Source organism: Camelus dromedarius, chromosome 27, assembly GCF_036321535.1.
Source record: "Camelus dromedarius isolate mCamDro1 chromosome 27, mCamDro1.pat, whole genome shotgun sequence".
Classification (NCBI taxonomy): Eukaryota; Metazoa; Chordata; class Mammalia; order Artiodactyla; family Camelidae; genus Camelus; species Camelus dromedarius.
In genome coordinates, this window is record NC_087462.1 from 9950383 (window position 1) to 9976136 (window position 25754).

Below are 25754 nucleotides of genomic sequence, written 5' to 3' on the forward strand. Positions count from 1 at the left end.
TGAGAGCTGAGGATTCTCTTTTCCCCACAAATGCCATCACCTGACCCCTCTGGGGCAGATGACTTGCAAACAGGCCAGGTGTGGATAAAGTCAGGAGGGCAATGACCAGGGTCTGATGCCTAGGATTTCAGAAATGATCCCCAGATGCTTCTTCATCTCTTGGGAAATGCTTCTCACACTCTCCACACCAAAGACCCCAGACTGAGGACAGGAAACCTCAGGACTCCAGAACACTCAGAACATCAGCTCACATACTCCCTGGTAGAGACACATCTTGGCACTTCAGGGCCCTTTAAGGCCAACTAGAATGAACATTGACAATCATAACTCATAGCGTTGGGAAGAAGAAAGAGCATAGACTTTACACATAAGGTCCTGGGTTCCAGTCCTGATCCAATCAGTAAGTACATATGAATGAATGAATGGTGGATGGGTGAGTTTTTCACGCATTCCACAGCCCTTTATCACGCACTTTCCAGATGCCTAAATGCAAAAGACCAGGACCCCAGAGAGACCTCAGCCTGATCTGGCCTCCAACCGTCTCCTTTCCTGGTGGAGGAGATAGAACCTGACACAGATGCTCCCACTTCCATTATTACTCAGAGCAATAATAGAAGAAATCACAGGCAGCCAGGAAATAGGGAAGGGAGCCAAGAGGGAGGGACTGGGATAGAGGAAGGATGCCAGGGTCAAAAAGACAGAGAGGAAGTGGAGCACTCAAACATTAGATGTTAGACAGCACGTGGCAAGCAACTGTTGCACACTGACCAGGGAGGAAGTTGGGCTGAACAGATAATGAAGGGCAGTGGGAGGCTGATCCTGTTTCCTGGATCTTTTCATTTGTCTTGATTTGTTTCATATACCTCAGTCCTAGGGGGAGATAGCCCAGCCCTTCCTTGGCATGGGCAACTGTCAAAAAGTTTGATGCAACAGGATTTTTCAAGTAATGGCCACTATGTGTAAAAAGGGCTAAATGTGATTGGAAAGGGAGGGGTGCACATGTGAGCCAGGCAGTCTGTGTCTGCCACAGGCTGGATCTGGAATGAGATCCACCAAGATTTGTATCTCTGCTCTGTCTCTTTATGGGCTTGGTGACTTCATCTCTCCAGGTCTGTTTCCTCTTCATTCCTCTGCAATGACCATAGTAACAGTGGTGACTTCATAGGTTGATGCATGTATTCAATGAGCTAATGGAGTAAAACACCTGGCATACAGGAGGTGCAGAATAAATGTGGTGCCCTGCTTCAGGCCCAGAGTGCTCTGGAATGTGTCCCAAATTCACATGTACTTTTCTACCTCTAATACTTTGCATTTGCTCTAACTTATGCCTCACATGTCCTTGCCTCATCACCACACCTGGCAAAATCCTACATCCCTCAAAGCCCTCAAAGATACCCTTCTTTTCTCTGTTTAAGCCCTGATCTAAGGAACTGGGGCCATCTCAGACCTGGTTCTGACTGGGCCCATTGTGATGTGATGTGAGTTTCCAGAGGGCAGACACTCCGATTGGCATGTAGTAGGCATGCAATCAGAGCTTGTTGAATGAACGAATGAATAAATGAGTGAACGAATGAGTGAATCAGTGGTCATTTGGGAGGGATGCCCAAAACGGCGACCCAAGACTCCATCAACCTCTCCATGCCGGTATGCCCATCTCCCATCACCTCAAAGAGCGGGAGGATGCACATAAAGAGGGGGGACTTCCGGGCGGGGTCTTCAGCCCTTCCGGTCCGGCCCCTTTAAGGGGTGGGGACAGCAGGGCGGGCGCTCGGAGCGTCAGGGCGGTGCGAAGATGGCGGCGGCAGTGGAAGGGCTCGGGGCCGCGGAGACGCCCAGCTCGCTGCTGCTTGTGGTGGGCGGCGAGTGCGGATGCCCGGGGCTGCTAGCCTACGTGCTGGAGGAGCTCGAACGAGGTCCGGTTGGCCCAGGGACGCGGGGTCTGGGAGGCAGGCGCGGCCGCGCATCTCGGCCTGAGGGCCGGGGGGATGGAGCGGCGGGGGCGGGGGGCGGCTGATCTTAGGGGCCCAGGGACCCAGTCTCCTTACCATTAGGCACATGTCGCAGGCAGTGGCCGCAGGCGCCGGCGGAGGAAGCGGCGTTCGGGCTCGGGCTGGGGTGCTTCGCCCCGAACAGGGTGCAGACCGGGGAAGGGACACGGGCCCGGATTTTGGGACCCACGCGATTGGGCAACACGGGCAACGGCTCCGCTTCCTATCCTCCGGGCCGCCCCAAATTCCCGAGTCTTAGCAGCCTGGACGTTCTGGAGGGAGGAACAGCGATGGGGAGGCTGGACCTGGAGCCCCGGGGCCCACTTTCCATTGCTCCGTGAAGAACTGCTAATTGGGCTGTGGGCGGGTGCGGCCCAGGTGCCCAGGGGATTTGGCAGCTGGGAAGGTGAGTCATAGATGCACCTGCAAGGTTTACCTGCAACCGCTTGGCACGGTGGGCCCAGCGGGCCTGGTGCACCCCACACCGTGGTTGGAAGGCATTCATTCATTCCCCATCTCCTAGATTGGCAAGGCCTGCTGTCCATGGCCTGTAAAATGGGGTGGCAGCACCCATTTCGGTTCACATGGTTGGGGACTATTACCCCACAGGGCAGAGATGGGGTGGGGACCACCCGCAGGCTCAGCTGTGCCCTCACAAGGCTAGTGGTCTTTGGTGGGGGTGGGGGCTTGGAGAGGCTGACCCATAGTGAGTGAGGAGATGAAATAAATTTTAAACTCAAATGGTTCAGGAGTGCTCAGAAGGATACAGAGCTGAGAGGACCTGAAGGGTGGGGAGGCAGGGAGAAGTGCCTCCGGGCAATGGGAACAGCTTGTGCAAAGCTTTCTCTGAGGTGGGAACTGTACCTGGGGGTGAGGAGGATAATGAGGGAAGGAGATGACTATTTAGGAGGCAGGGCTTTCTTACTAATGTCATGTGTCTTCTCTATAAAATGCCTGAGTTACGCTTTGGGTTCCCAGATGGTAGAAGCAATGAGCTCCAAAGGCATGTTGGATGGTTCTGAGGATCTAGGCTGTCTTGTGCAGAGGCAGGTTGAGGGGAGGGGGCTGTGGCGGCCCCCACCTGCCAGATGCTAGTTAGTGAAGTATTCTGGGAGCTGGGGAGTCCAGCTGAGTTCCTTCCTTGCTTCCCCTGCCCTCCTCACCAGGCATCCGGTCTTGGGACATTGACCCTGGTGTCTGCAGCCTCGATGAGCAGCTCAAAGTCTTCGTGTCCCGGCACTCAGCCACCTTCTCCAACATCGTGAAAGGTGAGGCTAGGGACCCCACCTGCTGTAGCTGCACCCCTTCTGCTCATTCATTGGGCATGTGTTCTCTGAGTGCCAGCTATGAACCAGGCATGGGGGTCGGGGATGACTGTAAACAACAACAGTAATCATACAGCTGCTATCTACTGAGTACAGAGGAGGGGCAGGCCCTGAGCCAGCACTAACTCCCTCAGTCGTCAACAACCCACAAGGCAAGAATTTGTGTTATTGTCCCCATTTTACAGATGAGGCAGCTGAGATGGGGTGGAGGGGACAGGGAGACCTTTGAGGAGGGTCCTTTTGGATGAGAAGCAGCTGCGGTTGGTATGGAGGGTGGAGGGAAGAGCCCCAGGCAAAGGGACAGGACATTTGGAAAGTGAGGGACTGCTGAGCGGGACTGGAGAGTGGAGCATGGGCTTGGTGTGGCAGAAGCTGTGTCTGGTTCATAGCTGTGATTCCTATACAGTAGATGCTCAATAGATGGGGATCTGAGAAGGCAGGATCAAGGAGGGGGGTGGGATTCGTGCCAGCCCCATACAGGCCATGGCTCCCAGGGGATTTTTGGGTGACTGGGGTGAACTGAGCAGCTGCTGGGTGGGGCCTGGGTGTTGCCTGCAGCTCCCCCTGTCTCAGCCAGCCTGTTGAGTCACCTCCTGGCTGCTGCAGGAGGGGAAGGAAGTGTCCGTCACCTTGCCTCATTGTCCCATCGGTTCTGGGTAGCTTCCTGACCCTCACTGAATTGGCGGGGGAGTAGGGGGAAGCTGGAAATCCCGTCTGTTCTGAGTGATCTTGGCAGCCGCTTCCTCTCTCTCTGCCTTAGTTTCTCTACCTGAATGGGTCAGCATCCACGCATGATAAAAAGTATGTGATAAATGGATAAAGGGTAACCAGCCATGGAGGGTCCTTGCCTCTCCAGACTCAGGGTCTGGTGCTCAGTGTTTGAAACATATCTGGGCTCTGGGGAACAGACCAGGGTCAGGCTCCCAGAATCATCCCCACTCCCCTCTCTGTGGCCCGTGAGGCCTCCCTGCCCTCGGCTCCCTCATGCGGCCCCTTGCTCCAGCCCCACCTGCCACCTCCTGATCCTCAGACACCCCAAGCTTAGTCCTGCCTCAGGGCCCTTGCCCATGCTATGCCCTTTTCCTGGTGAGTCCTCCTTGGCCCTCCCTGGGCTCAGGCTCCTTGACTATAAAATGAGGGTGACAGTGGCCTCCCCCACAGGGCTGAGAATTGGGCCCTGCATGCAGCAGAGGCCTGTTGTCACGGCTGTTTCCAGGCCTGCCAAGGCAGGTTTCCTGTTATGGCCTCATCCTGACCTGTGACCCTACCACAGGCATGTTCGTCCCTGGATGACCTCCCTGGCTGGGGTTCCTGAGAAACCGAGTCCTAGACGGGCTCGTGGCTGCGTGGGGTCACACAGTGGGGCAGGGTTCGGCCCCAGGACAGCCTGACCCCGACACACGTGGCTCAGCCCTAAACTCACAGGGCCTGGTTTCCCCGTAGGCCAGCGGAGCCTGCACCACCGTGGAGACACCCTGGAGACGCTGGTCCTCCTGAATCCATCAGACAAATCCCTGTGTGACGAGGTAGGGGAGGGTAGGCTTTTGCAGGGAGCAGACTTCGGGGACTGATGCCATCCTCTGTCCTCACCTCCTATATCCCTGACTTCATGCTGCTTGAAATGCTCTTCTGGACACCCCCCCACCCAGTGGCTCCAGCCTCAATTTATTCCCTCAGAGCTGATGATGGGAGCGGGTGGCATCAGAAAAGGTGGGAGTTGGGGAGGAAGGAACGGGATAGGGATGGTCTGGAGGCAAGAGGGCAGGATCTGACGGATATTTGCGTCCTTTGCGTTCCTTCTGGCTGGGGCCCAGTAGTTGTCTGAATTGACTTCTTAATACTTCTAGCTTGTGGACATCTGCACTCTTCTCCCAATTTTCCATGAGAAAGAGAAACAAGATAGAGCCCCCAGACACCCCTCTAGAGACCCTTGTGCAGGTCAATTTCTCTGATCAGAAATGCTCCTGTTTGCTCCCTGGGTGGGGCTCTGGAGGAGACAGAGCCAGACACAGTACCCTCCTCCCCATGGTGTCAGGACTGGGCCAGAGGGAGAGGTGGGCTTGAGGGAGCCCAGAAAGGGTATACAGGACTTCCAAGTGGAGGGGGCACTAGAGCTGGGCTTTGTAGAATGAGCAGGATTTGGGGGGGAGGGGTGCAGGCAGGGCCCAGAAGGAGGTCCACAGGCTATAATCCCAGCTTCTAGTTTAGCACTGGCCTGGCCACTGTGGGGACAGGAGTGGGGTGGTTATATGCAGATTTGCGGCTGGGGACTACCCCCAAAGTGGGGGGTCGGCTATCTCACTGCATGGAATACAGCTTTGAAAACTCTCCCCCTCCCTCAGCTCCGAAACCTCCTGCTGGATCCTGCCTCTCACAAGCTGCTGGTGCTGGCTGGGCCCTGCCTGGAGGAGACAGGGGAGCTGCTGCTCCAGACAGGGGGCTTCTCACCCCGCCACTTCCTCCAGGTCCTAGGGGACAAAGAGGTAAGCCTTCCCCTCCCCATCCTGCCTCTGAATCCTGCCTCATCCCCACTGGGCTGTATGGCCCAGCAACCCACTGTTCCCCCTGAGCATTATCCCTTCCTCCTCTGTGGAATGATGGTGGTAACGTGTGTTCCTCCTGTTGTCAGGGCCCAGTCCCATCACCCACTTTGGTTTGAGGCTGCACCTTTAGACCCAGAGGTCTCAGAGGCCTCAAGTGGCACCCCAGATTCTACTTCCCATCTTGGACAGAATTGGATGGGGCCCCTTTTGAATCCCTTAGTCTGGATAGGGTAGATAAGCAGAAAACTCTGGCAGACCATGTTTTTACATTGTAGTGAGTGATGTAGTGATGGCAAGATAAGAGCCAGTACACAGGGTTGGGGGTGGGTACTAATAGAAGTCCTCCCTGGAAGGATCTGTTCTCTAGGAGGTGAGAACACCAAGTGCAAAGGCCCTGGGGCAGGGAGAGTGAGAGAGGGTAGGATGAGTGGAAGGGGGACAGTTGGTGAAGCAGGACAGTAGGCCCTCCTGGACTGTGAGGAGGGCTGGGTTTTGTCCTGAGGGTGACAAGGGCAGGCAAAGGGCCCTTCTAGCTCCAGAAGGCAGAACAGAGATGTTCTCACTTAGTTTTCCCGAGGGGCTGGGTGTTGCCTGGCTGCAGGTGACCCCTTAACCATCCCCCTCTCTATAGATCCGGGATCTCCTGGCCTCCACACCCCCACCTGCCAGCCCAGCCAAGCTCACCATCACCTGCCCAACCTTTGGTGACTGGGCCCAGCTGACATCCGAAGTGCCCGGCCTCCAGGGCGTGCTCCAGCTGCGGCTGAACCCTCCAGTGCAGCTGCCAGCTGCTGAGGGCCTGCGTGAGTTCCTGGAATACGTGGCCGAGTCACTGGAGCCACCATCCCCCTTTGAGCTGCTTGAGCCTCCGGCCTCTGTGGGCTTCCTCAGGCTTGCCCGGCCCTGCTGCTACATTTTTCCTGGTGGCCTCGGCGATGCTGCCTTTTTTGCCGTCAACGGCTTCACCGTGCTGGTCAATGGTGGCTCTAACCCCAAGTCGAGCTTCTGGAAACTGGTGCGGCACCTGGACCGGGTGGACGCCGTGCTGGTGACCCACGCGGGTGCGGACAGCCTCCCTGGCCTAAACAGCCTGCTGCGGCGCAAGCTGGCAGAGCGTGAGGAGGCAGCCGCTGGCGGGGGCTCCGGGGACGACAGGCTGCGCAGGCTGATCTCCCCTAACCTGGGTGTCGTGTTCCTCAATGCCCGGGCAGCTGCCTCACGGCTGGTGCGTGGCGAGGATGAGGCGGAGCTGGCCCTGAGCCTCCTGGCCCGGCTGGGCATCACGCCCCTGCCCCTGAACCGGGGGCCACTGCCAGCCGAGCCCACCGTGCTCTTCCAGAAGATGGGCGTGGGCCGGTTGGACATGTACGTGCTGCACCCGCCTTCGGCCACTGCCGACCACACGCTGGCCTCCGTGTGCGCCCTGCTGGTGTGGCACCCCGCGGGCCCCGCTGAGAAGGTGGTGCGTGTGCTGTTCCCTGGCTGCACGCCGCCTGCCCGCCTCCTGGATGGCCTGGTCCGCCTACAGCACCTGGGATTCTTGCGGGAGCCTGTGGTGACCCCCCAGGACCTGATGGGGCCTCGGCGAGCCGAGAGCAAGGAGAGCGTGGGCTCCCGGGACAGCTTGAGGAAAGAGGGTCGGTTGGCAGCGCCCTCCAGGTCTGCCCAAGAGCGCCCTGGGGTGACCCGGAAGGAGCCGCCACGAGCTGAGGCCCCTCGTAGGGCTGAGAAAGAAGCCAAGCACCTCCGGGAGGTAAAAAAGGACCCCAAGCCAAACACCACTCGGACCCAGCCCCGGGAAGTGCGCCGGATGGCCCCTGCTGTGGTCAGCAGCAAGAAGGCAGGTGCCCTGGTGGCTCCCAAGCCCCGCAAAGAACCGAACACACCCCGCCTGGGTGTCCCACCGACAGAGAATGGGCCCCACAGCCCCCCCAGCTTCCGTTGTGGAGAGGCCAGCCCCTCCACAGAGGCCTGTGGCTCCCCAGCCTCCCAGCTGCTGGCCACACCCAGCCAGGAGAGCAGCCTGGAGCTGGGGCTGAGCCCAGCTGGGGAAGAGGGTGGCAGCTTGGAGGAGAAGACCCTGGAGCTACTCTTGGCCGCCAGCACCCCCCAGCCATGCACGCCCTCACCCGCCGGAGCCCACCAGGGCCCAGCTGAGAGCAGTGGGCCACTGTCACTGAGCCCGCTGCGGGGTGGAGAGACCGGGCCGGATGCGTCCCCTACAGTGACCACACCCTCGCTGCCCGCCGAGGTGGGCTCCCCGCACTCCACAGAGGTGGATGAGTCTCTGTCTGTCTCCTTTGAGCAAGTGCTCCCACCACCGCCTGCCACTGCGAGTGAAGCCGGGCTGAGCCTCCCACTCTGTGGCCCCCGGGTGCGGCGCTCAGCCTCCCCGCACGACGTGGACCTGTGTCTGGTGTCACCCTGTGAGTTTGAGCACCGCAAGGCCGTCCCCATGGCTCCAGCACCCTCATCCCCTGGCAGCTCCAATGACAGCAGTGCCCGGTCCCAGGAGCGGGCGAGTGCTCCAGGGGCCGAGGAGACACCACCCACATCTGTTAGTGAGTCCCTGCCCACCCTGTCTGACTCAGACCCCCTGCCAGCTGCCCCCGGCACTGCGGACTCAGATGAGGATACAGAGGGCTTTGGGGTCCCTCGCCGTGACCCACTGCCTGACCCCCTCAAGATCCCCCCACCGCTGCCCACCCCACCTAGTATCTGCATGGTGGACCCTGAGATGCTGCCTCCTGAGCAGGCCCGGCTGAGAGAGGGCCTCGGCCGTACCCGCAAGCCCCTCAGCCGCCCCAACCCTGGCACTGCTGCCCCCAAAGCCGCTCCAGTGACCACTGCCAAAACCAAGGGGCTGACCAGTGGGGACCGGGCCAGTCGGCCACTCAGCACCCGGAGCGAGCCCAGTGACAGAGGAAGTCGGACACCCCTGTCCAGAAAGGCCTCAGTCCCGAAGATGACCACTCGGGGTCCATCAGGTAAGTACCTGGGGGCTGGAGTCCTGCAGTGGGTTACCTGCCTGAGTCCTGTTCCCTACTTGCTATGTGGTCTCAGCCACACCCGCCACCCTTTCTGGGCCTCAGTTTTCTCCCTATAAAATGGAAGCTCTGACCTGACTGTTTTAAGCACTTATAATTCCAAGTGCTCAAGTAGTACGGTCAGTGGAACGTGAGCACAACCAGCATCCTGAATTTTCCAGTAGTCACCTTAAGCAGAAACAGGTAAAACTAGTTTTAATGGTATATTTTATTGAATGCATTTGTGTCCAGGTTCCCAGGACCACCCCCAGTTTCCAGGATTGGCTAGGAGACCTCGGTGTAGAGTCAGACTCATGGCGGAAATTTATTACAACAAAAGGATACAGAGTAGAATCAGTGAAGGGAAAAGACAAGGGGGGAGTCCCAGGGAAACCAGGCACGAGCTTCTGGAGCCCTCTCCCAGTGGAGTCACACACCATGTGCTTCATTCTCTGAGCTACGAGCTGTGCTGACCCGTGTGAAGTGCTGTCCACCAGGGAAACTCCTTAGAACCTCAGGACCCAGGGTTTCTGTTGGGGATGATCATGCAGGCAGCCTCTGCCTGACACGTACGCTGAAAAGGGTTCCTAGATCCAGTTCTTGGACACTAGCTGGGTGTCCTACAGTTCCCTTCAATTCTGACACTATCTAGAGATAGACCCGTGTTCCACGGGTAAAGGACTCTGCCCCACAGGCACCCTCAACTTCAGATGCCAGTCACAAGTCCAGGTTGTTACCTGTGCTTCTGACCAAATGGCTGTAAATCAGAGGTTCCCATGACCCCCTCCTTGGATCTGGTTAATTTGCCAGAGCAGATGACAGAACTCAGGAAAACTCGTTTACTCTCTAGATTACTGATTTATTATAAAAGGCTCTTAAAGGATACGAATCAACAAACAGATGAAGAGATACATAGGGTGAGGTCCCAAACGAGATCTGATGTCCTTGTGGGACTTGGGGCCCTGCACGGTGGCACACAGAAGTGTTCTGTTTCCTCGATGTGGAAACTCTCTGAAAGGGGGCCAAAAAGCTGTCCTCTGGGGCTTTTATGAAGGCTTCATTACACAGTAATGATTGACTAAATGATAGACCAATGGCGACTGATTCAACCTCAAACTCCTCTTCCCCTCCCTGGAAATCAGGGGGCAGAACTGAAAGTTCCAACCCTCTAATCACGTGGTTGGTTCTCCTGGCAACCAGCTCCCACCTTGGGATGGGATCCAAGGTCACCTTCATTAACATAAATCCACTTGTGATGGAAAGGGCTTGTTATGAATCATAACAAGACACCCATTTCACCTTTTTGGCCCCGAAGTGTTTTCTGGAAATGAGGACAAGAGACCAAATGTAACAAGATGTTGCCTTTGCTCTCATTGAGCAGAAAATTCCAAGGGTTTGGGGAGCTGTAAGCCATGAATTGTGGATGAAGACCAAATACGTCTGAGAATGACCAAGTGTATATGTTTTTTATAAATCACAATATCACAGTCCACCCCCTGGTCTTTGAACACAGATCCCGTACGGCAAAACAGTCATACCTACCCCAGCAGCTGTGTATGGGACAGCAGTTAGAGAATAGATACAGCAGTAGTACCCACACTGCGGGGAGGGTACGGCTCAGTGGTAGAGCGCATGCCTGGCATGCATGAGGTCCTGTGTTCAATCCCCGATAGTGCCGTTGAAAAATAAACAAACCTAATCCCTATCCGCCCCCCGCCGATGTACCAACACCAACAGGCCTAACATTTGGAGAAGCTAGTGTGGGGTAGGGATCAATTTAAGGAAACACGTCATTTGCTACTTGGACTTTGCAATAAACTTGTGCAGAGCTATTTAGCACAGAAATCAGCTGGTGATTCGCTCAATCCAGTTGCTCCTTGGGCCAGTCCTTTTCCACGTGTATTACATCCAGAGGAGGCTTAACTTAGTCTCCCAATGCATCTGCTCATCACTGTCAGCATTATCACAAGACTTATTTACCTAAAGTAGTTGAATCTTACCAACTCCAGGGTTACACCGTATTGAAATATGGTCACGGTACAATTCAGTTTCATTACAGAGCAAATCAGAACTACAGAGATGTTCACTTTGCCTTCCCAGCAAAATCTGCCTTTGCCCATATGACAGATATTATTAAGGACAAGGGTCGTGACAATTGGCCATGAGTCAGTTAGCTCCAGATTCCAAGGTCACTGGCGACAAAGCCACTCACCCAGTCTCAGCTCACAGGCTTGTGTGGAGTCTGGTTTCCATCATGTGTTGTATAGCAGGGCCCACCTCCCTCCCTCGGGGAAGACATGAATGGTATTTAGAATATTCCTGTCCCTGTTAACTGGACCACAGGATATGTTTTATTTCTAGCTTTACTGGGGGTGAGAGCAGTCAGGGTCCATCTGTGTAAACCACAGATCCTCCCAGAGAATTTCCTTAAGCTTGGAGGGCCGTAACATAGGTGTGGGTGCCCCTGAGCCTCAGCAGCTAGGATTGGGGGGCCACTTCAGCCTCTGTTTGTATTTATTTTAATACAAAATACTATTTTGTTGAGAGGCCTTTTTGGGTCAGAGAACAGGCCCCTTCCCAGCACTGGGTTCTAGCCCGTCCAGCATTATTGGCTGAGTCTGCCTGACCCACTTTGCTAAAACCTCATTCTCTTTCCAGACTGACTCCCATCCTTTGCCTTCCTGGATGAGACCTCCCTCTAATCTGCCTATTCCAGTTTATCTTTTTCTAGTGAATGTTGCTGCTCATTAAGAGCGAATCCAACTTGTCCTAGGATACCTAGATTTAGCACTGATGTCCCCTAAGGCTCTTTTCTGTCTTGTGGGCCAGTGTTGTTGAATGCACCATGGATGTTGTTTTTTATCTATTTCTTATATAGTAGGTTGTATCTGCCTATCCCAAATTCCTAATTTACCTCTTCCTGGTCGTCAAGATTGAGAATTACACAGTGATTACATAGATCTGTCAGCTCAGAGCCCCACACCACATGGTTTGAAGTCTTAGTAGGGAGCAGTTCTTGGAAATTCCTCCCCAAATGATATCCTTGGTAGTAGATGTAGCCTGAAAACTAGGAGTCAGAAGATCCAGGCACATTGCTGGAATCACCAGAATTCCATTTAGTCATTAACAGTTGGTCCTGTTCATCAATATATCTTAAGACCAGAATGTCTCCCAGAGCGATGCCACTCAGATCAGCAGGCTGCCTATTCAGTCTTGTCAGGTCCCCAAAGCAGGGCTGGCTTCAGCAAACTAGCTTCATCCTGCCGGGCATCTGGTGTGCTTCTGCTGAGAGATTGAATTATTCTCTTGCTCTGAGCCTCTCTCCAGCTATTAATAAAATGTTGGATTTCCCTCGTTGCATAACCCACTTATTCATCACTTTACCCTCAGCTATTATTTCTCCTTCTCTCCACTTGTCATTTATCTTTACCCAAACTTTTCCACCCTTAGACGGGGACAGGAGGTTCAGCCACTGTGCTGGTCCAGACGGCTGGCAGCAAACCAGGCTAGCGAGTGCCTCCCCCTCTGTCCGCTCCCACCCGTGTAGAGTGGGGTTACGTGGGTACAGAACCACGGGCAGCACAGCAGCACTCACTGGTGGCCCCAGCTTTGCCTGAGGGCTGAAGGCCCCCCCATCAGGCCCTTAGGAACTCTGACATGAAGATTTAAAGGTATGGTTCCCGTTTCTGGTTTAGGAGTCATCCCTGCTTCTGGCACCCGCACATGCATCCCTGGTCCTGGGACCACTGCATCAAGTAGGGAAAAAGAAAGTTGCTGTGACGTGGGGAAGAATGACAGTTGCGTCAGCATCCTCCCCCACCCCCACTTCCCCACATCCCTCAGAAAAGGGGAGGAACCTATCTGGTGGGGACCCCCCTTAACCCCCTGATGTCAAGCATGAGCACACACTCTTGAAGGCGTTTAAGCCCACCTCTCATGGCTTTATCTTCCCCCCTATTTTAGATAGCAAACGTGGCAGCCACCCATTCCGATTTTCTAGTAAACCATCATTCTGAGGGTGATAATACAGCACATCTGGTGTGTGGTCTCTTGGCCCACTGTTGGACGATATGGGCTGTAATGTGTGTCCCTCGGTCCGAAGAATAACAATTCAGTGGCTCAAGTGGTCACGGTGTTTTCTGTTCCTGTTTTGAGCGTTTGCATCTACTATCAGGTATGAAAAGCCAGCCCGGACTGTCTGTTCCTGTTAGGACTCGTTCATAGTGCTCACCTCATCCCACCCCGGGGGCCACTGGCATGGGTCCAGTGTAATCCGCTTGTCAGCTCTGGGCCAGGCCTTGCCCCCGGGGAGTTTCCCCCATCGCCATCTGTGGTTTCTCTCTCTTGTTGACAGTTCTTATTGGCCTTTTGTGCCTTGCAGGCTGCCAGACGAATATATCTGGGTCTAGCCACCCGCTCTGCATTGCTGCACCCCTCCCCAACGTCCAGTCATTCACAGACGCTGATCCATGGCCACCTCAGGGAGCACACCAAAAGATCCACTTGGTGGTTCAGTCACCTTCCAAACCTGGAAGGGGTTCTTCTGATGGGCATGGACATGTCCTGCTTTAAGGCGCCTCTTAAATTCCCAGAGTGATTTCCACAGGGCTGTGCCCCTTGCAGGCGCCCTTTTAATAGTCCAGGTTTCCATTGCCTAGCCACCTGACCATATGGCCAGGCCACGGGCTGTGGCCTATGAGTCGGTCAAACCGCAAATATAAGGGCTTTTACTGTTGCTCAATTTCTTCCACCACTGCTGGAAAAACAGCGTGCAGTTCAGGCCACTCAGCGGATCAGTTCTTGCCTTCTTCAATCAGTCTTGCATCCGCCAGTCTTAATGTGGTTGCTTTCCAAACGGCATATTGTCCATTCATCTTGAAACTGCCCTTTGTAAAGCAAGCAGCAATTTGTTGTTCAGTTGAGAGCTGTTCACAGGGCACGTCCACGTGCCAGTCTGTTCCAGCAGCTCCTCAGGTGGCCCCAAAGTCGGTTCTAGAGGAAAAGAGGCTACCTGATCATGATACAGCGGGCATCTCCCTGCTTTCCCCTGGCAGCATGCTCCTGTATGAACCATTTCTGTTTTACTCTGAAACTCTTCTGGGCGTTGCCTTCCTTATTAGAGGGTTTCTCCGACATCACCCAAGGCATTGTGGGTATCTCAGGTTTCATGATTATTTTATGTCCATCAGTCATTGAAGCAATTCCAGTTAACGCCCAATTGCAGGCTAATAATTGTCTCTCAAACACTGTACGGGCAGCAGCATCTTGGAATCTTCTGGCCCCAAATCCCTGTGGTCACTGCTGGGAGGTACTCCTGGGCTTTTGCCATAAACTCCAGTCTGCAGAGGATGATGGCAGACACTCCCAAAATCAAGTCGGAGTCAGAGTCATAAGGGCCCAAAGGCATTGAGAGGGCTGCTTCCCTTTGTAATTCAGACACTGCTTTATTCAGGTCCCCACTCAGATACAGCTTTCCTTCAGGTGGTCTTAAAGGTGGGAGCTAGCAGTGTTCCCAGATGTGGAATACGCACGCTCCGAAATCCAAATCAGCCAAATGCTGGGCTGCTTGTTTGACCGGGGCCTGGGTAGCGACAGCAGTTTATTTTTAGTCTCTGTGGAAGATCCCAGGTGGCTCCTGCCCAGGTTCTTCCTAAGAATTTGACTGTCTGGGCAGGCCCAGGGACCTTTGCTGGATTTACTAAACTCCCCCTGCCCCCCGCCGTGGTCATGTGCATCACCACTGAATTTAAATCAGTCCCAGCCTGTTCTTCCATTTCCACTACCATCATAACACCATCAATGCAATTTATTGTGACACTGGAGACCCACGTCACATCCCTTCCCTTGTGACCAAATTGTGACAGTAAGCCCGTGAGTTCAGATACCCCTGCGGCAGCACAGGAAAAGTAAATTGGGATCCATCCCACGTGAAGGCCAACTGCTGCTGGCTCTTTTCTGAGATGGGGAGTAGCAGCCGCCTTGCATTTTCTGTAGGGTTGAAACCACGTCCGGAACTGCTGAGCCCATGGGCTGTACAACTTAATTTGAGCCTTGATAGGCTACTGTTCAGTCTCCATGAACCCTCCACCACACAGGACTATCACACTGCAAACCCCTTGGTACCAGCACTCCAGCTTCTAGTATATCATGAATTAAAGTGGGCGTCTTTTTGTCTACCAGGTGTTCTAGAGTGCTCCAAGTTAGCCACCTGTTCTAGGCAGTTAGCTGGAGGGCGGACTTACATGCCTCTGCTTTACAATATGAAGTAGGGGTAGCAATCCCCAGTCAGACATAGTACCCATCCCAAGAATATGTTCAGGTAAAGGAGATGTGACCACCTCACAAATCTGTTCATAAACAGCCCAGTTTTCATCCAAATTTCACCTTGCTCCCAACTGTATTTGCATTTACAGTTCCTCCCAGTCTAACCTTAGGTGCTGCTAAGACTTCGCCAACAGGTGTTGGAATCACAGTGTTTGGGTTCCTGTATCAAGGAGTTCCAGGAAACTTTCCTCCTCTCCTGGCCATTTTATCCACACATGTGCATATGTCTTTGGGTCCCTGCCTGGGGGTGGGGCCAGAAGACCCTGGCCTCTACTTCAGTCTTTATCTTGATTAATCTTCCTGATCATCACCCCAGGGGATTCCTGGTCAGGTTTCTCATTGTAACCTTTGCTTTCCAGCTTTTTAAACTCCTCCAAATAAATAGATAAATAAATAGAGTGGACTTGTTTGGGGCCTTTTAATAGTTCTAAGTTGACACCTGTTTCAACTCTGTCAATGTCAGCTTTATTCATGCCATGTTTCAACAGCAGTCTGAGGAGTTCCACTCTGCTGGGTCGAGTCCCTTTACTCTCCCCTTTGTCCCTACTTCCTTCCTACCTTCCTTTCTTTCTTTCTTTCTTTCTTTGGAAGTATAGTTGATTTACAGTGTTGTGTTAGTTTCTGGTGTACAGCGTAGTGATTCAGTTATATATTCTTTTTCATACTCTTTTCCACTATAGATTACTACAAGCTATTGAATATAGCTCCCTGTGCTGTACGGTAGGACCTTGTTGTTTATCTATTCTGTATATAGTGGTTTGTATCTGCTAATCCCAAACTCCCAATTTATCCCTCCCCTGGCCCCTTTCCCCTTTGGTAACCATAAGTTTGTTTTCTATGTCTGTGAGTCTCTTTCTGTAATGTTCTTGGTGTCAGTAAGACCCACAGGGGAAGCTGAGACAGCAGATCTGATGAGGCTTTTTGAACTATTGTTCAGTTTTGTGGCAGTGAAGTTACACGGAGGTGCCCCATGCAACAGGGATTCCCTTCATCACAGCATTTACCATAACCTGGGTAATGGGCATGTTCAGTGTGTGAATGTCCCGGTTACCTCAAAACCAACCCCACGTGGCTTGCCTAGGAAGCATCTCAGCCACTTTGTCTGGCATTCATAGTGGGAGTCGGGTAGTCCTCCTCCACAGGATAAACTTTCCAGTGGCTTTTGTCCAGTCCATCAGGCTGGCTGTTCCTTTGACAGTAACCTCCTGAGTGTCTGGATCACACACAGCCGTCTCTGATTGTTCAGCAGGGAGCTGCAGGTCCTACGTCAACCCAAACACGCTCTTCTGCCCTGCAGCATTCAAAACCAAAGCCACAGCCCCCAAATTGGTTACTCTTGCAGTCCATTTTGGTAAAGGGTCTTCAGGAAACTGGTGGTACTAATCCACAAAATGAGTCAGTTTCTTCATACTGTAGCCCCTGCTTTTGGTTGTTTCATGCTTTTGCCCTCCCCTTAATATTCACTGCCTGCTTGGTGACCAGAAATCTTAGAGGTACTTCCTTTTGCCCCTGCCTAATTTCCCCCTTTCTGGGCAGTTTTGAGGCTAATGGCCAAAGCCTAGATTGACCCAAATCTGAAATTGGTTCAGCATCAAGGCCCAAACAAGCACTTTTTTTAACTTTTATTTAGGCTATTACAGGAAACAATAGCCAGGAAACTATATTTAGCATGCTGCTTATTATTTGGCACTTCTTATATATCCAGTGAACCAACTCATTGGGAGTTGGGTCTACTACCATTTCTACTTTCCACTGGTAACTTTTACCTTTAGTAACTGATCATAGCACAGCTGCAGTTTCTTACTATGGGTGACCAGGTAACCATCCATGAGTCAGTTTCCTCATTGTCTGCCCTTCTATCTTTCTCTTCAAAAAACACATGTTTCCATAAACCAGGACCATTCTAACAAATCCCACGCCTGACACCAACCAAAAAGGGTTCCTGGACCCAATTCCATTGTGTGTGTGTGTGTGTGTGTTGAGGGGTAGGGGAGCTTCTTGGACACTTTCAGGGTGTCTAAGAATTCAGTTCAATTCTGACACTATCTACCTGGAGATAGAATCACATTCCACAGGTAAAGGGCTCAGTCCCACAAGACCACCTTCCTCTTCAGATACCATCACAGCCCAGGTTTCTACTTGTGCTTCTGACCAACTGGCTATAAACTGGAGGTTCTGAACGACACCTTGCAACTCAGGATGCCGTTGCAAGTCAAGTTTGTTACCTATGCTTCCGACAGACTGGTTATAAATCAGAGGTTCCCATGACCCCTGTCTTGGCTTTGATTAATTTGCTAGCACAGCTCACAGAATTCAGGAAGACCAATTTACTCACTAGATTACCAATTATTATAAAATGACACTGAAGAATACAAATCAACAAACAGATGAAGAGATGCATAGGACGAGGTCCTGAACAAGGGATCTGATGTCCTTGTGGAGCTTGGGGCCCCACACAGTGGCATGCAGAAGTGTTCTGGTCCCCAGATGTGGAAGCTTTGAAAAAGGGCCAAAAAGCTCTCCTTTGGGGCTTTTATGGAGGCTTCATTACAGTCATAATTGACCAAATCATTGGCCAGTGGTGCCTGATTCAACCTCAGCCCTCTCCTCTCCCCAGAGCCTGGGGAGGAATTGGGCAGGACTGAAAGTTCCAACCTTCTAATCACATGGCAACTAGCTCCCACCCTGGGATGGGATTCAAAGTCACCTTCATTAACATAAGCCTAGTTGTGATGGAAAGGGCTTGTTATGAATAACAAGACACCTATTTCACTTTTACGCCTTGAAGTAGTTTCTGGAACTGAGGCCAGGAAACCAAATATTATAACAGAAGATGCTTCCATTGCTCTTACTGATCAGAAAATCCAAGGGTTTGGGGAGCTGTGAGATAGGAACTGTGGATGAAGACCAAATACATCTGTGAATGACCAACTGTTTATAGATTTCTTATAAATCACAGTATTGCATACACCAAAATTCCAGACTCCCCAGAAAGGGGCAAGCAGGTGTACAGCATAAGCCACATGGCTGTACAGTGTGGGCATATTGATCACTTTTCCATGTGCTTATTAGATATTTGTGTATCTTTGTAGGACTGTCCTTTGCCCATTTTGCAGTCAGGTTATTTGTCTTTTTGTGGTTAGGTTCTGAGAGTTCTCTATATATTGTCTCTCTATATCTTATCAGATATACAATTTCCAAATATTCTTCCCATTCTGTGAGTTGCCTTTTTTACTCTGTTGTTAGTGTCTTTTGATGCACAGAAGTTTAATTTTCATAAAATCCAGTTTGTCTGTTTTTTGTTGCTGGTGCTTTTTGGTGTCATTGCCAAATCCAGTGTCATGAAGCTTTTGCCTTATGTTTTCTTCTAAGAATTTTATAGGCTTAACTCTTATATTTTGCTCTTTGATCAATTTTGAGTTAATTTTTGGGTATGGTGCTAAATAAGCATTGAACTTCATTCTTTTGCATGTGGGTATCCAGTTTCCCAGGACCATTTGCTGAAAGACTGTCCTTTCCCCCGTTAAATGTTCTTGGCACCCTTGTCAAAAATCATTTGACCATATATGTGACAGTTTATTTCTGGGCTCTCTATTATGTTCCATTGATCTATATGTCTGTCTTGATACCAGTACCATATTGCCTTGATTACTGTAGTTTTGTAGTAATCAGGATATGTGGGTCCTCCACCTTTGTTGTTCTTTTTCAAGATTGCCTTGGCCATTTGGGATCCTATGAGATTCCATGTGAGTTTTAGAATGTATTATTCTACACCTGCAAAAAAAATTCATTGAGAATTTTGATAGAAATTGCATTGAATCTGTAGAAACGCTTTGGGTAGTATTGGCATCTTAACAATATTAGGTCTTCCAATCCATGAATATGGGATAGCTTTCCATTAATTTATGTCCTCTTTGGTTTCTTTCAGCAGTGTTTTGTAGTTTCTGTATACAAATATTTCACCAAATTCATCTATTAGTTCTAATAGGTTTTTGTGTGTGTGTGGAATTGTTAGCATTTTCTGCACATAACATTGTATCATTTGTGAACAGAGAGAACTTTACTTGTTCCTTTCTAATGTGGATGCCTTTTGTTTCTTTTTCTAGCCTTATTGCTCTGGCTAGAATTTCCAGTACTATGTTGACCAGAAGTAGCTAAAACAGGTATCTTGGCCTTGTTCCTGATCTTGGAGGAAAAGCTTTCAGTCTTCCTCCATTAATTATGGTATGAGCTGTGGGTTTTTCCACATATGGCTTTTATTATGTTAAGATATTTTCCTTCTATTCCTACTTTGTTGAGTATGTTTATGATGTAAGAGTGTTGAATTTTGTCAAATGCCTTTTCTGCATCAACTGAGATGATCATGTGTTTTTTTTTCTTCATTCTGTTAATATGGTATGTTACATCGATTGATTTTTGTATGTTGAACCCTGCATCCCAGAAATAAATCCCGCTTGGTCATGGTGTATGATCCTTATGATCTGCTGAATTTGGTTTGCTAGTATTTTGTGGAGAATTTTTGCATCAGTATTCATAAAGGTTATTGGTCACTAGTTTTCTTTTGTCGTAGTGTCTTTGTCTGACCTTGGTATCGGCAATGTTAGCCTCATAGAATGAGTTGGGAAGTATTTCCTGTTCTTTAGTTTTTTGGAAAATTTTGAGAAGGCTTGGTATTAGTTTTTTAAATGTTTGGTAGAAACCCAGCAGCATGTAACCAACATGAAAAATTACTAGATAGTCCCCTTTTTTATTTTCCACACTACATCTTGGGAGCCTGGTGCGTGCTTTGCACTCCCAGCTTGTCTTAGCTCACAGTCCACACATTCCAGTACTCGGCAGTCCCTGCATCAGCGCAGATTCAAACTTACCAAGGAAGGGATGGCAAGAAAGCAGCAACAGCCATGACTAATCATAACTTTAGCTTGTGTTCACTGAGCGCTTCCTCAGGGCTGGGCCCTATTCTAGTTGCTTGGAGAGGCTCAGCCCTCCAGATTTGACAGACATCTCCAGCTTCTCTCCTCGCGTGGCCTGTCCTCCACTCCTAGCCACCTTGGTTTCTTGATTGTCTTCTAGCTCAGCGCCACCCCCATCCCCCCACCCAAGCCACCACCTCTTATCTTTCCTGGGCAGATTCCAAGGGAGGAACCTGATGGGCTCCTATGTTCTTTGGTGGGTCAGGGGTTCCCAGCACAGTGTCAGGGAGATAGAGGGGGGTCCCCCAGAGCCCACGGACAAGGCTGGCACCTGGAGGCTGGGGGTGTCTGAGGCCCTATCCTGCCGGGGCATTTGGCCTCTTTCCAAAGGCCACAGTCTTGGCCACTCGGGGGTCTCCTGCTCCCACTAATTCTCATAAACCAACCATCCATTCTGGTGTCAGCAAAACCTGTCTTAAAGGGCCAGGGGGTAAACATTTTCAGCTTTGCAGGCCAGAGGGTCTCTGTCCCAGTTACTCAGCTAGTTGTTGTAGCACAAAAGCAGCTCAGTAAGTACCCGAATGGGTGTTCTAGGAAAACTGTATATATTTACAAAAGCAGGCGGTTGCCATCGCTTGCCAGTCCCCACTCTACCCCTGTCCTCGCACCCCACGGCTTCTGCCCATGTTCCCCTCATCTTCTCTTTGCTATTGTCCTTCTGCTGCTCCTGTCTTCCTCTTGCTTTCCACAGCTGTGGTGGCTTTCCCTTCCTGAGGCTCTGCTCAGGATCCCTGATGCCACCATCCCCAGTTATGAGCAAGAGATGCTACTTGCCCAAAGCTGGGGGTTTCATTCATTCTGCAAATGCCCCCTGGTCCTACATCCTGGTCTGGACAGTGTTTATGAGCATAAGATGCCAAACATCTGGTGGGTTTCCTGTGCCCAAGACCCAGCTCTGTCCTCCCATCAGTTGATGAGTTCCCTGGCCCAGGAGTGGTGGCCTTGTCCCCCTTGACAAGGCCTGGAGAGCAGCTGCCCTATCTGCATCCAGGCTGCCCCATCCTGCTTCTCCCGCTTGCAACTCTGTCCTTCCCACACCCACTCTGGCTCCCCATCATCCTTGAGGGCAGGAATTTTTGTTCTAGTCACTGCCATGTCCCTAGGCTATGGTGCCCAGGAGGGTTTGATAAACACCTGATAAGTGCCCCTTGAGTAATTGAACAGATGGATGCTGCTGAAGCAGCAGAGCATTCCAGGTACTGCTGCTTTAGGGGCTCAACCTCCAAAACTCCCTCTTCCAGGAAGTCCTCGTTGGTTGCCCCCTCCCACAGGCCCTGGGGATGTCTGTGTCCAGGGACTAGCCAGGAAGGATCCAGGCACTGAGGGGTTGGCCAGGGTGTTTGCAGGGTTCATTGAGTAACTGCCGCTCACAGGGAGGGCTTGTCAACCATAAAACGGTGAGATCAGACCTCTGCCAGGGAGGGAGCCACTCAAGAGGGGTGCAGGTGGAGCTGGGAGCCTCATCTCAGGCCCTGGGTCTCAGCCCCTTTCCTGTCCCTGGAGCTCACGACTGACCCCATCCCTGTTGCCCACAGGGTCAGCTGGCAGTCGGCCAGGAGGGTCAGCAGCCCCACCCAGCTCCCCTGTGTACCTCGACCTGGCCTACCTGCCCAGTGGGGGCAGTGCCCGCCTGGTGGACGAGGAGTTCTTCCGGCGGGTGCGTGCGCTCTGCTACGTCATCAGCGGCCAGGACCAGCACAAGGAGGAGGGCATGCGGGCCGTCCTAGATGCGCTCCTGGCTGGCAAGCAGCAGTGGGACCGGGACCTCCAGGTGAGTGACCAGCGGGGGCCTCAGGACAGTCCTGAGGGCAGCAGATGGCAGGGTGGGGTCAATGCTTCCTAATGTCTTCCTGTTAAACCCGCACAGTCCTGTGAGGTCGAAGTGACCTTCACCCACATCAGAGGAGGGAGCAGAGCTCAGGGAGACTAAGCCATGCCCCCATGGCCATGGGGCAGTGAGGCCAAATGCCAGAGTCCCTCCCAGCCCTCAGGACTATGTTCCTGTTACATCCACTTCCTTGTGTGTCTGCACAAACCTGGATGAGGGCGTGGATGGGGCTGGTTTGATCACCTCCCCTGACCTCTGCCCCTTAACCTCCCCAACATTATGAGGATTGGCCAGGAGGAAACAGGGAGTGTGTGGTATCTATGCAGCTGAGAAAGTTGAGAATTGGCCCCAAGGGCTGGCGTCATTTCCACAGGAAGCTTTGAAGTAGAACCTTGAAGGGGGAGGCGAGTTTAGGTAGAAGGAGTCTCCAGGTACCTGGCTGCCCACTCAGGAGTTGAGTGTGTGACACCTGGCCTGGCACACAGTTTCTGGAGCAGCTGGGAGGGAGAGTCCTGGGCCAAGGGCACAGCACAGGCAGAGGCCGAAGTGGGGAGCAAGCTTGGTGCATTCAAGGAGCTGGAGGGAGGCCTGGGGAGTGAAGAGTGGGAGAGGGTGGTGGAGGGTGGGTGGAAGCGTGGAGAGGAATTCACAGAGGAGTAGTCTGGTCTCCTGGATTGTAGAAGGGACCTTGGGGGCTGTGGGAAAGAGAAGGGACTTCAGGGACTGGCTGGCAGTGGCTACAGACATCCAAGCGAGAGAGAATGGAGGCAGAGCAAAGGTGGTCAGAGAAGAGGGGCCTCAGCGGCCATGGGGCTGGGGCAGGAGGGAAGAGGGTGCTGCCCCTCACCATTGGTCTATCTGTCCCACCCACAGGTGACCCTGATCCCCACCTTCGACTCAGTGGTGATGCACGAGTGGTACGAGGAGACACATGCCCGGCACCAGGCGCTGGGCATCACGGTGCTGGGCAGCAACAGCACCGTATCCATGCAGGATGAGGCCTTCCCTGCCTGCAAGGTGGAGTTCTAGCCCCGCCCCCAACCCTGCCCCTCTGCCCAGAGTCTGCCACTGTCCTGAGATTCACCTGCGATGGAAATAAACCAGGTACTCCGCTCAGCTGTGGCCTCAGTTCCTTCTGCTGGCGGGAGACTTAGCACCCAGGCCCATCATTGCTGCCATGTGGGTCCTCAGTTCTAGGGAGACAGGCTCTGCAGAACCCCCAGTGGCCCCCAAATCAGGCACTCTCTGGCCTCTAGGTCCCAGATGGGAAAACCCAGGACCAGGGGAGGCAGGGCCTCTTAAGTAATGACCTATGGCCAGTGGAGCTCACTGCTGACCACGGCCTTCCAGCCCAACCTAGCCACCTAAGGGGCCCACATTATAGACTGGGAGGGCAGCTGCCAGACCCTGGCCACACAAACCAGTTGGTGGCTGAGGTGAGATCTGAACCCCAGTCTCTATGATCCAAAGCCATTAAACAAAAGTTGCCTTCTGTTCCTAGAGATAATCGGCACTCATGGCAGGAAAGTCTCACTCTACAGAAAAGTCTTAAAAAGCAATCTGAACCTTAAGGTTATAAAACATTAATTTCCTTATGAACCCTCTCCCTGATCTCTATGTCCTGCACATACAGAAACATCTAGATAACATTTTCATTAAGATGCCATTTGTACTGGGTCGAATGGTGACCTTAAAAAACATGCAACCAAGTCCTAGCCCCCAATACCTACCCGCCTTTTCCCATAAGGATGGACTTCTTGGTCCAGGATCGCAGGATAAGATACTGTTTGTACGTGAGGCCACATCACCCTGATTTTTCATCTTGGCCAAACTGTTGAGTACAGGTGCTGTCTCCTTGTTTTCATTTTATTTCTTTCTGGAAGTTTTCTTGTATTTATTTTTCATTGGCTGGTTCAGTTTTTTTTTTATTAGATGCTTGTCTTTTGCTCATTCATACATCATAATATTTTTTTCAATAGGGACAACAAACTTGTTAAAATTTTTAAAACACGTAACATAAAATTTACCATCTTAACCATTAATAAACTTTTGTGTTGTAAATTTTTTCCCAAATTTACCTTTCAGTTTTGTTTATGAGCGGTTTTGCTGCAAACATTTTATTTTTTATGATTTTCAGATTTGAAACACTCCTTCCTCCCTGAATAAGATCCCACATGCGTTGTTTGTTTCCAAATCTGTTCTAATCCATCACCAACCTTTCTGGTCATCTCCGTATTGATTTCATTGGCATAGCTCATCAGGCAGGTTCTTTCTCCTTAATTTTACTTTTTTCATTCATAAAAAGTTGTTTTTACACGCTCATTCCTCTTGGAGTTCTAGCATCTCCACGGGGGTGGGGGGGTGGGGTCTGAACACATGAATAAGAAATGCTGTCAGCCTCTGCTTCTAACCAGGTAGGGAGCTAGATTCCCAATAAAAACTACTAAAATTACTGGGTAAAGTTGAGTTCAATTTTGACTAATGTATCAGTGAGCAACCAGAAAGTAAGGAACAGTCAGAGGCCACAACGTCAGTGCAGACAGAAGCCCCAGGACGGAAGCAGCTTTTGTGTTAGACAAGGCAGGTTTGGTCTTCCGTTTTCATGGGCCTTCAAGAGGGTGTGTCTGATAAGTGAAGGCCTCAAAGCAAGAAGTAGAACTCAAAATAAGATCTTCCCAAGAATAGAAAGCAAACTTGGGTGGATGACATGCTTTAAAGTAGTCCAGGATGGTGGTGACCCTGGGGCTCTGCTGGAAGAGCCTTCAACCTCAGTCTTTAAAAATTCCTCCAATCACATCCCAGGGAATATGAGCCAGCATCAAAACTCACAGCCTGTCAATGCCAACAGCAAAGACCTGGTATCTTTAATCCTGATGCCTTTGCTGTATTTAATCCTGAAATGTGAACAAAGAGCAAGAGAGAGTAATATCTGTAGAAAAGCCAACTAGAACTAAGAGAAAATAAAAAGCAAATAATTGGATTGGGTCAACAGTGGATTTGAGATTGCTGGAAAGAAAATTGGTGAACTGGGAAATGAAACTGAATTAATTTCCCAAATATGGGAAGAGAAAAAGGAGGTTAAATGCAGAAGAGAGCGAACAGAGGCAGACTCTGAAGGGGATGATGATGGAGAATTTTCTAGAACTAATGAAAGGCATCAATTCACCAATATTCAGAAAGCCAACCAAATCCCAAGCAGGATATATGAAAAGGTAACTGAAAATACAGAAAACCAAAGTCAACAATAAAAGGGAAAATGGCAGACTGAGAATCAGCTCCTCAGCCCCGTAACGTGAAAGTCAGGGACAGTGGGGTACCATCTTCAAACAGAAAAAAAAATAGCAAACCAGACGTTCTCACCCAACAGAAATGTCTTTGGAGGATGAGAGAGAAATGAAGACCCCATTGAATGAAATTCTGAGAGAATTTTTTCAGGCAGAAAAATGTGATCCAGGTGGAAGGGCTGACTTGCAGAAGGAAACAGCAAAAAAAAGTGGGAAATACATGGGTGCAGCTAAAGAAACATCACCCTGGGGGAAGCTATAATTCAGTGGTAGAGTGCATGCTTAGCATGTTCAAGGTCCAGGGTTCAATCCCCATTACCTCCATTTAAATAAATAAACCTAATTACCTACCCCCCACAAAAAAAGAAAATTAAAAAAAAAATCACCCTCATTAACAAGAATTATAATGTCCAATATGTAGGATTAAGAGGTAAATTAAATTTAGGCAACAATGGCAAATAAA

The 25754-nt window shown here is 51.2% G+C and overlaps 1 protein-coding gene across 1 annotated transcript; it reads left to right on the forward strand.

Annotated features, from left to right (window-relative positions):
• The first annotated feature begins 1757 nt into the window (after positions 1-1757).
• On the forward strand, positions 1758-23123 carry MAP1S (microtubule associated protein 1S). Its single transcript, XM_010995098.3, has 7 exons — positions 1758-1913; positions 3155-3256; positions 4757-4839; positions 5656-5796; positions 6488-8843; positions 21715-21950; positions 22881-23123. Exons 1-7 carry the CDS (start codon positions 1793-1795, stop codon positions 23034-23036), a joined length of 3195 nt encoding a protein of 1064 aa, XP_010993400.2. The 5' UTR covers positions 1758-1792; the 3' UTR covers positions 23037-23123.
• The last annotated feature ends 2631 nt before the right edge of the window (positions 23124-25754 follow it).